This window comes from Crinia signifera, chromosome 8, assembly GCF_055691185.1.
Source record: "Crinia signifera chromosome 8, ASM5569118v1, whole genome shotgun sequence".
Lineage (NCBI taxonomy): Eukaryota > Metazoa > Chordata > Amphibia > Anura > Myobatrachidae > Crinia > Crinia signifera.
Window position 1 is genome coordinate 89,669,121 of NC_139224.1, and position 14,086 is coordinate 89,683,206.

The 14,086-nt window shown below is 45.2% G+C and overlaps 1 protein-coding gene and 1 long non-coding RNA gene across 2 annotated transcripts; one reads left to right on the forward strand and one right to left on the reverse strand.

The window, feature by feature from the left end:
* The first annotated feature begins 594 nt into the window (after positions 1–594).
* LOC146027041 (uncharacterized) lies at positions 595–2,678 on the forward strand. The gene is made up of 3 exons (XR_014454638.1): positions 595–659; positions 1,160–1,222; positions 2,482–2,678. It is a non-coding gene; the product is annotated as an uncharacterized LOC146027041 (long non-coding RNA).
* Positions 2,679–3,997: 1,319 nt separating this feature from the next.
* On the reverse strand, positions 3,998–13,412 carry LOC146027249 (uncharacterized). Its single transcript, XM_083158194.1, has 2 exons — positions 13,009–13,412; positions 3,998–5,408 (listed from the first exon to the last, which is right to left on the reverse strand). Exon 2 carries the CDS (start codon positions 5,387–5,389, stop codon positions 3,998–4,000), a length of 1,392 nt encoding a protein of 463 aa, XP_083014320.1. The 5' UTR covers positions 5,390–5,408; positions 13,009–13,412.
* Between the last annotated feature and the right edge of the window lie 674 nt (positions 13,413–14,086).

Consider the following 14,086-nt stretch of genomic DNA (forward strand, 5'->3'; position numbering starts at 1 on the left):
TATGCCACACACCGTAATGCCCATTACATACTGTACTGTACAGTATTATGCCACACAACTGCGGCTTACCTACAGTGCATTCTCATTGCTAGATGTTACATGCTTGATGCCAGGGATTTATTGCTCGATGCCAGGGATTACATCTTATTGCCCTGGTCTACATGCTCCATTCCAGGTGTCTCATGCTCGTTGCCAGAGGGTGTGAAATGCTAATTGCCAGGGGGGTGGGGTGAACTGCTCATTTCCAGGGGTAACATGCATTTTACCAGGGGTTCCATGCTACCTGAGAAGGGGGTGGTTAAATGCTAATTGACAGTGGAAGTTTCATGCTCATTGCTTGGGGGCACACTGCACACACTTTCGGAAAGCATTAAGCACTCTTCGTATCAGATACCTGCCGGAGCCGCAGCCTTCTTCCTTTTTAAACTGCATTCCCACATGCCAGAGCCACAGCAGCCTCCTTCCCTTTTGAGCTGCTGCCATATGCTGCACGTCATTTTTGTAAAGCCACCCCCGCCCTATTCACAGTAATAAGAGTACGGTAAGTTTATTAACAGTAAACAGCACTTGTTCTCATTTTTGTCATTTTCCCACAGTGACTCCAATTGAAGACCAGGGCACCCTTCCAGCCCCCACCGCCTCAGCCGCTCCATCTGAGAGTAAGTCCTGTCATTTCTTTATTGAGTTTGTGTTTTTTTTTTCTTTCTCTCCTACTGTAATTGTGTCTTTTCTTGGCGTGCCATTGGCCCACGCTGGTAGCGTGGGCCAATGGCAGCCTAGCGCAGCCCTGCGTAGTCAGCGTTGTGTCCATGTCAGGGGGGTGGGGGTGGAGCGTTGCGCCAATGCCTCTGATGCACAAAAGGAGGCAATTGCCACTGGCAGTACTAGTGTACATCCGGTACTGCACTGGCAAATGCCTCCTTTTGAAACAACCACTATCCAGGGCAGCCGTAAGCAGGGAATGCGCAGCGGTATGTGTCCTATCCACTTTGGAGCAGAGTGGATTTTCTAAAGTACAGTATGGCGGGCGCAGCACTTTATAAAAATTCAGTCCACGCCTTTTTGTAAAGCCACCCCAGCCCTATTTACAGTAATAAGAGTACGGTAAGTTTATTAACAGTAAACAGCACTTGTTCTCATTTTTGACATTTTCCCACAGTGACTCCGATTGCAGACCAGGGCACCATAACAGCCCCCACCGCCTCAGCCGCTCCGTCTGAGAGTAAGTCCTGTCATTTCTTTATTGAGTTTGTGTTTTTTTTTTCTTTCTCTCCTACAGTAATTGTGTCTTTTCTTGGCGTGCCATTGGCCCACGCTGGTAACCTGCGGGCATTCTACAGGCCCCCCCACCAATTGTTAATGTTGATTTATTATGACCAAAGGACAATAAGTGAAAAGCCTAGGTTACGTATTATGTCCGTAACCAGCGTACCTTTTATACCTACAGTAGGTACGTGCGAACAAATCGTGGCGCAGCGTAGCATACCTTTATTGTGTATTATACACCAAAGAACCAATACCTTAATAATAGATCCCTTCGCAGTACTCTGTCTCTAATCTGCGAATACACCTTTAAGGACAGTGTCCGTAATATACCTTATCGCTATATGCGAATAACAGACGAGACCACAGTATAGAAGTAAGGAGATAGAAACTCCGTAAATGATGTATTAAAGTCCCTAATGGACAAAAGGGGGTTACAGGAATAGGAAATAACAGGTATACTGTAACAAGTAATACAATAGTCTAACAATGAGTATAATAATCAAGCTCTGCTAGGGGAAGAAAAACAGACACAGGATACAATCAGCCAACAATACACCGTTACACGTTATGCCACACACCGTAATGCCCATTGCACTGCAAACTGTGATGCCCTCACTGTGATGCCCATTACATGGTACACCTCACACTTCGTAATGCCTATTACATGTCACACAGACATTACACATTATGCCTCAGCCCGTGATGCCCATTCAACATTAAGCCTCACACCGTGATGCCCATTACACATTATGCCACACACCATGATGCCCATCACACATAATGGTACACACAGTAATGGCCATTACACAGAATGCTATACACTATAATGGCCATTACACATTAGGCCACATACTGTATTGCCCATTACACATTATTTGACACACATTATACCACACACCGTAATGCCCATTACATACTGTACTGTACAGTATTATGCCACACAACTGCGGCTTACCTACAGTGCATTCTCATTGCTAGATGTTACATGCTTGATGCCAGGGATTTATTGCTCGATGCCAGGGATTACATCTTATTGCCCTGGCAGCAGCCTCCTTCCCTTTTGAGCTGCTGCCATATGCTGCACGTCATATCGCACACTTACTGTACTTTACAGTAATAACCATACAGTAACTAGTGTATTACAAGTAATAATAATAATAATACTACAGTAATAAAAACTTTATTTTTAAAGCATATTTTCTCATTTTTCCACAGTGCCAAGGGTACAAGAGGACGAGGCAGCCTCCACCCCTCATCCAAATCCACCCATGGATAGAGGTAAAGTACAGTACAGTATACTGTAGTAATAGTAATGCTTACTGTACTGTAAAGTACAGTATTCAACATGTACAGTATTTCTGTTCTAAAACTGTACATTGTTTGTTTGTTTATTTTCACAGAAGAATTAAGAAGAGTGGTACAAATGCTGCAGGGGATAATAAATCATATTTTCAATTTATTATTAAGATTAATATAATTTTTTTTTTTTTTTAATAAAAAATTTATAACAATCATTACTGTCAGTACGTTTCATTAAAGATGGTTTGCAGTTTGTAATTATTACAGTACAGTCTACTGGGCAGGTGTCAGTACAGTACATCTTTCCAAAACTTCTTTACACAGTACCATACAATTTGAATCATGTGTGGGGACTTCAAATACAGTATAATAAAAAATAAAATAAAAAAAACACAGCACATTAATTTAAACAGGACAAAGTCATACAGTATTTTAGGTACAATAATTTAAAGTACTGTAGGTGACAAGAAAGCTTTTTCCAAGGCAGTGGGTCTCTCTTTTTCTCTGTCCCAAACACGCTTGATTTTGCTCATGGTAGAGTGGTATGGGGAGAGAAGAAAAAAAGAATAGCGTTAGTACTGAATGGTCACAAGGATTTCGGGGGGGGGGGGGGAGACACATGTTGCAGGGGAAGGGGATGGGAGAGAGGGAGAGAGATACAGTAGTGTACAGTAAGATCATAAACGTACTTTTTTTCCATTTCATTGCCTGTCCTTTGTTCTCTGTCCCAAACACGCTTGATTTTGCTCATGGTAGAGTGTCATGGTGGATAATGGGAGAGAAGAATAAAGAATAACGTTAGTACTGAATGGTCACAAGGGTTTCGGGGGGGGGGGGAGACACATGTTGGCAGGGGAAGGGGATGGGAGAGAGGGAGAGAGATACAGTAGTGTACAGTAAGATCATAAACGTACTTTTTTTCCATTTCATTGCCAGTCCTTTGTTCTCGGTCCCAAACTCGCTTGATTTTGCTCATTGTAGAGTGGCATGTGGTGGATAAGGGGAGAAGAAAAAAGAATAGCATTAGTACTGAATGGTCACAAGGGTTTCGGGGGGGGGGGGGACATGTTGGCAGGGGAAGGGGATGGGAGAGAGGGAGAGAGATAATGTACAGTAAGATCATAAACTTACTTTTTTTCCATTTCATTGCCTGTCCTTTGTTCTCTGTCCCAAACACGCTTGATTTTGCTCATGGTAGAGTGTCATGGTGGATAAGGGGAGAGAAGAATAAAGAATAACGTTAGTACTGAATGGTCACAAGGGTTTCGGGGGGGGGGAAACATGTTGGCAGGGGAAGGGGATGGGAGAGAGGGAGAGAGATCCAGTAATGTACAGTAAGATCATAAACATACTTTTTTTCCATTTCATTGCCTGTCCTTTGTTCTGTGAGTACTGTAGATGCCAGTTTGAAGAGACGCTTCCAGTTGCTGTGCTACAGTAAGCACGTCCAGCGTGTAACTCTGGGCATCCGTAGCAATCCATTTAAAGTGTCCTTTATCTTTGTACAATCAGCCTTTGTAAGCTCAAATTTCCCCATGAGCCGTGTCACTATATCGAGGCGCAGATTTTCTGGGATTGCAAATTTATTACGTTGCCCATCATAATTGACCCGATTGCACCAATTCTTATACAGGTCAAAAGAAACATGCTCTTGGAAAATCTGTTGTGCATAACGGTGCATTTCCATCTTCGCTGCTTCAAAGAGAGTGTTGACACCCTCAGCTGTGATGACTTTGAGTGGCATGTCAGGCAAGGAAATCCCCACAGCGCACAATTCTTTGGGTATGCTTCTAGGTGTTCTTTCATGTAGAGGTGATGTTCTTTGATGTTGAGGTAAGGTTGCGACGATCATATTTCCAGGGGACAATTGGGATGATGCAACCATTGCAGTGTCCATGTTGTTAGAGGCTTGGGATGGTGCATTGTGTCTGTCAGCCAACCAGTGAGATGTCAGTGTGGTACTTGTTAAGTTGGTCTGACGTTGTTGTGTATCTGAAGCATTATGTGTGGCAGGCAACCAGTGAGATGACACTGGTGTTGTGTCCATGTTCACCAATTCATTTGGTAAAACAGTTTCTGTGTCCACGCTAGGGCTGGCCAATCGGTTGGATGAAGCTGGTGTCATCTCCAAATCAGAAAAGTGGAAAGATGTGGTTGGTTGGGTCATTTCCAAGTCAAAATCCTCTGTTTCAAATGCATCAGGGCAGTCAAATTGTGATTGTACTGGATTAGATGTTGTGGGTGTAATGGGTGGCCCTGTAGCAGCTTGCCATTGTTTGGCTTGAGCAAGCATGTCATTCAGACCTCCTGACAGCACTTTAATTTGTCCTGTCAGTACATGAATTTCCGCTTTCAGTTCATCCACATGTACAGACAGTCCATTGTTTTGGGTTTCCAGGCGGGTCATCTTGCCCAAAATGTCTCTCACCAGCCCTGTGCAGCTACATTGTGGTGGGTTGTGATCCAGAAAGTTAAGTTTCCTACGGGACGGTGATTGAGATTTTTGTTCAAGAGGTGTAATGTGAAGCTCCAAAGGGTGCAAGTCATTATCTACGGGAACTGACACATCTGTCACTGTGTTAATGTCTTGCTGTGCATCAGTGTTAATGTCTTGCACCAGACAGTCATCGTGAGATTCTCCTGTAGTCGCGAACAAAGACTTGTTCTTGGCCTTGGCATTTTTCCGTAGTTTGACAACAGGAATATTTTCTTTTCCTGCTTTCTTCTTAACGATATTATTTTTAATGTTTGGCACTAATGCAGCCATTCTCTTGGGACATGCAAGTGTAGGTTCTCCAGAATAGAATTTTTTTGTTTTCACCATCTTCAGTAGGCAGTGCACTCTACAATACACAACAATAAGATTCAAGTTAATACAGTACATACAGTACAGTACAGTACATTAGTTACAGTACAATACAGTAGCATACAGTATTGTATTATGGTATTACAGTAGTGAAAATTAGGTACTTGTGACTTATTTGGGCGCCCGATTTTCTTCATCGCACCTAAAAATCGCGTCAAATTGCATCGCATACAATCATACAATTGACCCCATTTTTTTATTGTATTCCCACCCTGATGGCTAAATGCCCCCATTGTTAACGCCACCCCACTTGCGCTCGCCACACTATATAAAATCAACTCCACGCCGACGTGGATTGTGGGGGTATGAAAAGGTCGGAGGACGCGTAACGCCGTCGCTCGCCATGCTTCGGGTTGGCGTTGATAGTGGGGTGGCGTTAACAATGGGGGCATTTAGCCATCAGGGTGGGAATACAATTAAAAATGGGGTCTGGGGGGCCATTTCACATATGAAACAGGCATCTGGGTACATCTGTACATACAGTATTAAAATCGCATCAAATCGCATCTCATGCAATACAATAGCATACAATGCAACAGCAATTTTCTCTTCAAAGGAATTTCAAGGGAAATCGCATCAAATCGCATGCTTAGGGTACTGGCATACAATTTCAACATTGGCTGCCCAGATACTGTAAGTCACAAGTACCGAAAATTATGTGATCGTACTGCATAGACATGAGCTTTTTTTTTCAATAAAAGGGATGAAGCGATAAACAAAAGTACAGTACGTTAACAGATGGGGCTTAGACAGACAGACTAGGAGGGGTGGAGGCAGGGGCGGGCTGGGCCGGGGGGCAGGGTGCCATCTGCCCCCCAGGCCGCTCTGGCAGGTGTGCTGCGGGCCGCGCCGCCGCGCCCGTTTCTGAGGCCGCATTGCCGTGTTTTTTTTTTTCACTGCCGGCGGCCATGTTCCTGTGGTTTTTTAAATGATGTCTGAGGCCACAGCAACATGGCCGCCGGCCTCCACGGCTACGTGGAGGAGGGCTCCGGCCGGCAGCCTGTTCCCTCTTATCCCCAGTTGCAGTCGGCAGACGCTGGGTGCGGTGTGGACGTCATGACGTTGACGCCTCCCACCCACGCGTCTGCACTCAGAGACTGGAGGAAGGCTGGGGCCGCCCGCAGAGCAACTCGTGGGGGACGCTTCAGGAGGCCGCAGAGAGGGGAACAGAAATTTGTGGAGCCGCAGCAGGACAGGAGGAGCCTGGTCGAGGATAAAACACAGGATAGTAGTAAGTTAACATGATCTAAAACGACATACAGTACAGTATCTGCTGTGCTGTTTCATGTATATTAATAATAATGCAATGACACCACAGGCTGCTCCACCTGTATAATAATTTGTGTCATGGCATTACTATTAATAATAGTAATGCCATGACACAAATTATTATACAGGGGGAGCAGCCTGTGGTCATGGCATTACTTTTATATTATACAGGTGGAGCACCCTGTGGTGTCATTATTATTGTACAGGGGGAGCAGCCTGTGGTGTCATGGCATTATGCCATGACACCACAGGCTGCTCCCTCTGCATAATAATAATGCCATGACACCACAGGCTGCTACCCCTGTATACTGTAATATAAAAGTAATGCCATGACACCACAGACTGCTCCCTCTGTATAATAATAATGCAATGACACCACAGGCTGCTCCCCCTGTATAATAATTTGTGTCATGGTATTACTATTGTTACAGTATATTATACAGCGGGAGTAGCCTGTGGTGTCATTGCATTATTATTATACAGCAGGAACAGCATGTGGTGTCATTGCATTATTATTATTATACAGAGCAGGGGCGGATTGGCCATTATATTTACAGGGAAGTTTCCCGGGAGGCCAATGTCAGTGAGGCCGAATAACAGTAACAGATACAGTGACTCCTCACATCCCCCCCCCCCCCCGTGTTTCAACCAGCAGCAGCGCTGCACAGTGCCCCACTGCTGGATGTGGCCTCAAATCATCCCACCCACTCTCCGTATAATCAATCCCTGGGTCCTCGCCCCTACCCAGGCTTGTGGGGAGCTGATGCTGTAGTAACAATCTGCTGAGAGCTCCGGGGAGGAGGAAGCAGGACTGCGGTGCGCTGCGGAGGTCGGAAGGAGGAAGTGGGGATGCCGGCGGCAGGAGGAAGCAGGACATGTCAGAAGAAGGAAGTGGGGCTGTGGACTGGAGGAAGTGTGGCTGCGGACTGTTCCCAGGGCGTCGGAATGGTTTTTGCTGCTGCAGCCTGTCATACTGTATGACAGGCAGCAGCGGTGCCGGAAACACTCTCCTGTGTAAGGAGGCTCCTCCCCCTGCACTCTCCTCCGCGCTGCCCTGTCATGCTAGCAGCTTACAGACACTCAGACAGTGTCTCCGTCCCCGGGTCCCCCCTCCTCCCTCCCTTCAGTGTAAACACAATGACAGTGACACCTGACCTCTCTGGCTTCCTGAACAGGAAGTCACATGGTGTGCAATGGAGGAGCCCAGCAGACTCAGAGCAGCAGCCACACTACACGGAGCACAGACGCGGACAACAGGGGCTCAGGCAAGTCCTAGTGAAGATGGAGGAGGGTGCCAATAATGTTTGCTGGGAGGGGGTGGGGGTGTCATTAATGTTTTGCTTGGGGTGACAGCAATGTTTACTGGGGGGGTCATATTGATGGGAGGGGGGTTTCAGTAAATGATGTTTGCTGGGGGGTTGTCATTCATGTTTTGCTGGGGGTGTCAGTAATGTATCATGGGAGGGCGGGGGTTGTCAGTAAATGATGTTTGCTGAGGGGGGGGTTGTCTTTAATGCTTTGCTGGGGGTGTCAGTAATGTTTACTGTTTGTCTGTGTGTGTTTAAAATAAATATGGGTCACTAAGCATTGTGTAATGTAAACATGGGACACTACATGCTGTGTAATATTAATATGGGTCAGTATGTGCTGTGTAATGTATCTGTTGAAGACTGCGCTGTGTAATGTGAGTATGGGTAACTACGGGCTGTGTCATGTGACCGTGGGACACTATGCGCTGTGTCATGTGACCGTGGGACACTATGCGCTGTGTCATCTGACTGTGGGTCACTACATGCTGTATAATTTGACTATGGGTCACTACGCGCTGTGTACTCTGACTGTGGGACACTATGCGCTGTGTAATGTGAGTATGGGTAACTACGGGCTGTGTCATGTGACTGTGGGACACTGCGCTGTGTAATTTGACTATGGGTCACTACATGCTGTGTAATTTGACTATGGCTCACTACGCGCTGTGTAATGTTACTGTGGCACACTATGCGGTGTGCAATGTGAGTATGGGTAACTACGGGCTGTGTCATGTGACTGTGGGACACTATGTGCTGTGTCATGTGACTGGGACACTGCGCTGTGTAATTTGACTATGGGTCACTTCGTGCTGTGTAATTTGACTATGGGTCACTACGCACTGTGTAATGTGACTGTGGGACACTATGCGCTGTGTAATGTGAGTATGGGTAACTAGTCATGGGTTCATTTCCCACCATGGCTCTAACTGCGTGAAGTTTGTATATTCTCCCCGTACTTGCGTGGGTTTCCTCTGGGTACTCCGGTTTCCTCCCACAATCCAAAAAAATACTTGTAGGTTAATTGGCTCCCAACAAATGAACCCCAGAATGTCTGTGTGCGTGTACATGTGGTAGGGGATATAGATTGTAAGCTCCACTGGGGCAGGGGAAAGAAAATGTAAAGAGAGCAGTGCCTTTTGCTACAATGAATAACACAAATACAATGAAATAAGATAGTATTTATATAAAAAACACATTAATACATTTATACATGCAATAAATATCGCAGATTAAAACTGATTGGAATGCTAACTCCTGAAGAGAAGTGGAGTAGGGGTTTTAGGGATTTATAAATGAAATAGCAGGTAAGTGCACATTACCAAGGACTGAATATATGGTCACTGTCCATGAAAAGTAATACAGGTCCTCTCTATTCACACGGTCTCCTGATGTTATGCCGCTGGAGGAATCTGCATATGGGTCCAGATGTTTGCTCACCTAGTGTCCCAAGGTCCTCTCTGGTGGTGCGGTGCCGCCGACAAGCTGCTGGAGGAAAGCACAGTGGGACAACTGGATGGTGGGTGGTGGCTTTGAATAGAATATTTCCCGATGGTATTGGTAGATCGTGACCCGAGGGCTCCAAATAGCAGATGGTAACGGTAGTTGGTGACCCGGGGGTTTCAAATAGCAGATGGAGGGTCAAGAATTGCTGTAGGGCCTGTGGTTGGTTCCCACACTTAAGGCACTGGTTGGAGCGACCCAAATTATGTAAAGGCAGTCCAAGGTAACCAAATATTCTCTCCAGGAGTGAGGAAACCACTGACGCGTTTCACTACTGGTTGTAGCTTTATCAAATCACCTTTAATAAAGCTACCTCTCTCTCACCCCCACTCACTTACTCACTCCTCTCATGTCACGCTCTACATTCTCTGTCTTCCCTCTTTCCCCACTATTTTCATATCTCCTACTTACTCTCACCCCCTCTCGTTGTCTCTCACTCACACCCTCCCTGTCCCCTCTCTCCCTGCCCATCACTCTTCCCATCATTATCCCCCTGTCTCTTCCACTGTCACCCCCCCTCTATTTCACTCTCCTCTCTCTCTCTGTGCTTCACTGACTCACTCCCCTACATCTCACCCACCTACTCTCTCCCGTCCCTCTGTACACCTTCCCTAGATACATCTGTCTCTCCCAATCACCCCCTGCTTCACCATCTACCTCTCCCCTGTGGCACTATCTCCCCATTTTTCTCTCTCTCTGTCACTCAGGCTTTCCAAGACATCAACCTACAGTATGCCTCTCTTGATCACCTGTTCGCTGTTACCCACTGCCTCTCCTCGTCATTCCCTTTGAGGCTATGCTCTTGTTTTGAGGCTTGTCAACTGTTTTGGGAACATGCACAACCCCCCCCCCACACACACACACACACACCCCTCCATGTTATGGTACCCCTGTAATTTTGTTCTGGATCCACCCTTGCCAGGCCATGTAAAGCAGCAGCAACACTGCACAGTGCCCTGCTGCTGGATGCGGCCCCGCCATCTCCTGCCCACTGTACTCCACTCTCCCCACTGCTGGCTGCTTCCCTGCCTCCTCCCGCCTCATATCCTACTCCCCATACCCTGCAGTAAATATAAGTCCCATTGCTGCTGGATGCGGCTCCACCTACTGTTATGCTGGCTCCGCCCATTAATGGTTTGCTGCCGCCCACATGAGGCCACTTCCAGAAATTTTCCAGGGCCACTTTCAGTCCCCAATCCGCCCCTGATACAGAGGGAGCAGCCAGTGGTGTCATGGCATTACTTTTACTGTATATTATACAGGGGGAGCCACCTGTGGTGTCATACAGTAATTATTATTGTACAGGGGGAGCAGACTGTGGTGTCATGGCATTATGCCATGACACCACAGGCTGCTCCCTCTGTATAATAATAATGCCATGACACCACAGGCTGCTCCCCCTGTATAATATAAAAGTAATGCCATGACACCACAGGCTGCTCCCTCTGTATAATAATAATAATGCAATGACACCACATGCTGCTCCCCCTGTATAATAATTTGTGTCATGGTATTACTATTGTTACAGTATATTATACCACAGTAGCCTGTGGTGTCATTGCATTATTATTATACAGCAGGAACAGCATGTGGTGTCATTGCATTATTATTATTATACAGAGGGAGCAGCCAGTGGTGTCATGGCATTACTTTTACTGTATATTATACAGGGGGAGCCACCTGTGGTGTCATAATTATTATTGTACAGGGGGAGCAGACTGTGGTGTCATGGCATTATGCCATGACACCACAGGCTGCTCCCTCTGTATAATAATAATGCCATGACACCACAGGCTGCTCCCCCTGTATAATATAAAAGTAATGCCATGACACCACAGGCTGCTCCCTCTGTATAATAATAATAATGCAATGACACCACATGCTGTTCCTGCTGTATAATAATAATGCAATGAATTAATAAAAAATTTAATAAAAAAAATAAAAAAATAAACTGGTACAGTATTCTGGTTCTCCGGATACCTGTAATCTAGTATTACTGTAATTACTGTACAGTACTTACAATACGAACACCCACAGCTAGGGGATTTTGTACACAGCTAGGGGATTTTTTTACACAAATACAGTATGACTGAGTCTGCGAAATAGTCTATTACTATGCGCAAAAATCCCCCCACCTGCGAAAAAATACGTTACTGTATTTACAGTATTACACCAACAGTATTTACAGTTGCACAGATTATACGAGAATACCCATAGTAGCAGCCTGCCAGTAGTAGCCCACCCTAATAGAGTCTTGTCATCGCTAGTCGGGGATCTGCGGCCTACAGTATACACACCAGGCAATTTTAACACGTACAATATTCTAAATGGCGCTATCTCTACTGCACTGCACTGTACTGTATGTGGCATCCATGTTGATTCCTAAAATGGCGGAGAATCACGATACCACGTGATCCTATTGCTGTGACTACTTCAATTACAAGTACAGTATGCGGGAAAAAATGCGAAATGATGCGTTATTTACGGTATTACAACAATATTACTGACAATACCCCAATCCAGGATTTATTACACATTATACGGACAATACCAATAGCGGCAGCCTGCAGTAGCCTAATAAAGTATTCTCATCGCTAGTCGGGGAACTCTGGACCATACACACCAGGCAATTTTCAGATGAAAAACGTCTAGTGTGTATGATCCTCAAGAGAATCATGCACTGTTCATTATGGTACTTACTGTATGTAAGTACTGTATGTACAGTAAGTACCTGAAGCAGAAGTGCAGTAAGGGGGAGGGAAAGTTGATCCTGCCCTCGCAAATGTAGCGGGGGATCTGCGTCCCATACACACCAGGCAATTTTAACACATTGTACAATATTCCACATGGCGCTATCTCTACTGCACTGTGCAGCCATCTCGATTCCCAACATGGCTGAAAATCACGATACTGTATCACATGTGCTCCTATTACTGACTGAGCCTGCGAAACAGTCTGTAAACATGAGAAAAACACCGGTCCCCTCGTTTGAGGAAAAAATACGTGTTTTACGGTATTACACCAATGGTATTACGGAGAGAACTAGTATTTAGCAGCCTACAGTAGCCCACCCTAATAGAGTACTGTCATCGCTAGTCGGGGATTTGCGGCCCATACACACCAGGCAATTTTAACACATTGTACAATATTCTCAATGGCGCTATCTCTACTGCACTGCCCTGAACATCAAAAATCACGATATCACTACTCGATACTGTATACAGTAAGTCTGCGAAACAGACTCTAGTATTTACGGACAATACCTATAGCGGCAGCCTGCAGTATCTGAATACAGTATACACAGCAGGCGATTGTATACAGTATTCTGCACCGGGTGCATTTGAATAGTAGGGAAAGAAGGGAAACATCTTCATTCAGGGAAGGGTGGGAACCGAGCGCTTCCGCGCAGGGACCGTTTTGTAGTGCTGCTTACTGTATACTGTAATGCAGCAATCAGTGAAATGTACAAATGACTGTACTACTGTATAGTGTACTTACTGCTCCAGCGAGAAGATACAGTACTGTTCTTGCGGAAGGAAGGCAGTATGATGGTAAAACTTGGTAGAAACACGAACGCAGCAACAACTTGACTTTGGATTCAGCAGAATGAATAGTCCAGGTGTACAGGTACAATCTCGTGCTTGTATACAGGCAAGAGATGAAGAGACGATCCGTAGCAATTCTACACGGTTTAGATGCAGAAAAACAAACTGGATTGTTTGACAATTTTAATATCTGTAGCTGAATTTATGCTGGCAGAGACAAAGGAAATCCTTCATGAAGCTGATAGGTGCATTTGAATTATGTACAATTACCAGCGAAACAAAAAGGCAGACTGCAATTAACATATGACTGCAATCAACATCTTATTGTCTGAGGTGTCGGTCTGTGTCTGAGTTTGGAGAAATCTATTGTTGCGGAAAAAAAACGTTCTCTGTAGCGCAGTATGTACAGTATGGGTATTAACTATCGTTTGTGTTTGTGGAAAAGTCCGAAAGAATTTGATAAGCACCAACTACTGTAACTACAGTACCTGTATTAGTTTAAAAAAATAAAAAAAAACGTTTAAAAAATAAAAATATAATGTAACCAACTGAGGATCGAACTACGGATACTGAGACAGTGAAGCCGAGCCTCTACCCGCTAGGCCACTATTGCCTGTGATTTTACTGCTGGCAGATGGTTAGCATTGCTTCTGCACCAATCAAATACAGTTCATGACCAGCCAGTACGTCACTGCGGCTGCGAATAAAATAAAATACCTCTGTCCGTAAAGTAAGGACAAAATCCGTAGTGTAAAGTATGATACTGTAGGTCCTCAAATAATGTTTTAAGTAGTCATCCAGCTATAGCAAAGGTTAGCATGGCTTCTGTACCAATTACATAAATGACCGTACGTAGCTGCTACTGCGAATAAATACTGTACTAACAATCTGTCCGTAAAGTAAGGACAAAATCCGTAGGTGAAAAGTGGCTGGTTAGCAATGGTTAGCGAATTTAATCCCGAAACACGGTCCTCAAGGCAAGGAGTTTTACCTGAAAAGCTAAATCTATTTTGCGAAAAAAAAACGTTCTC

What these genes read in the sequence shown, in the direction of transcription:
- LOC146027249 (XM_083158194.1), bottom strand. Translation starts at nt 5,389, where the DNA reads ATGGTGAAAACAAAAAAATTCTATTCTGGAGAACCTACACTTGCATGT.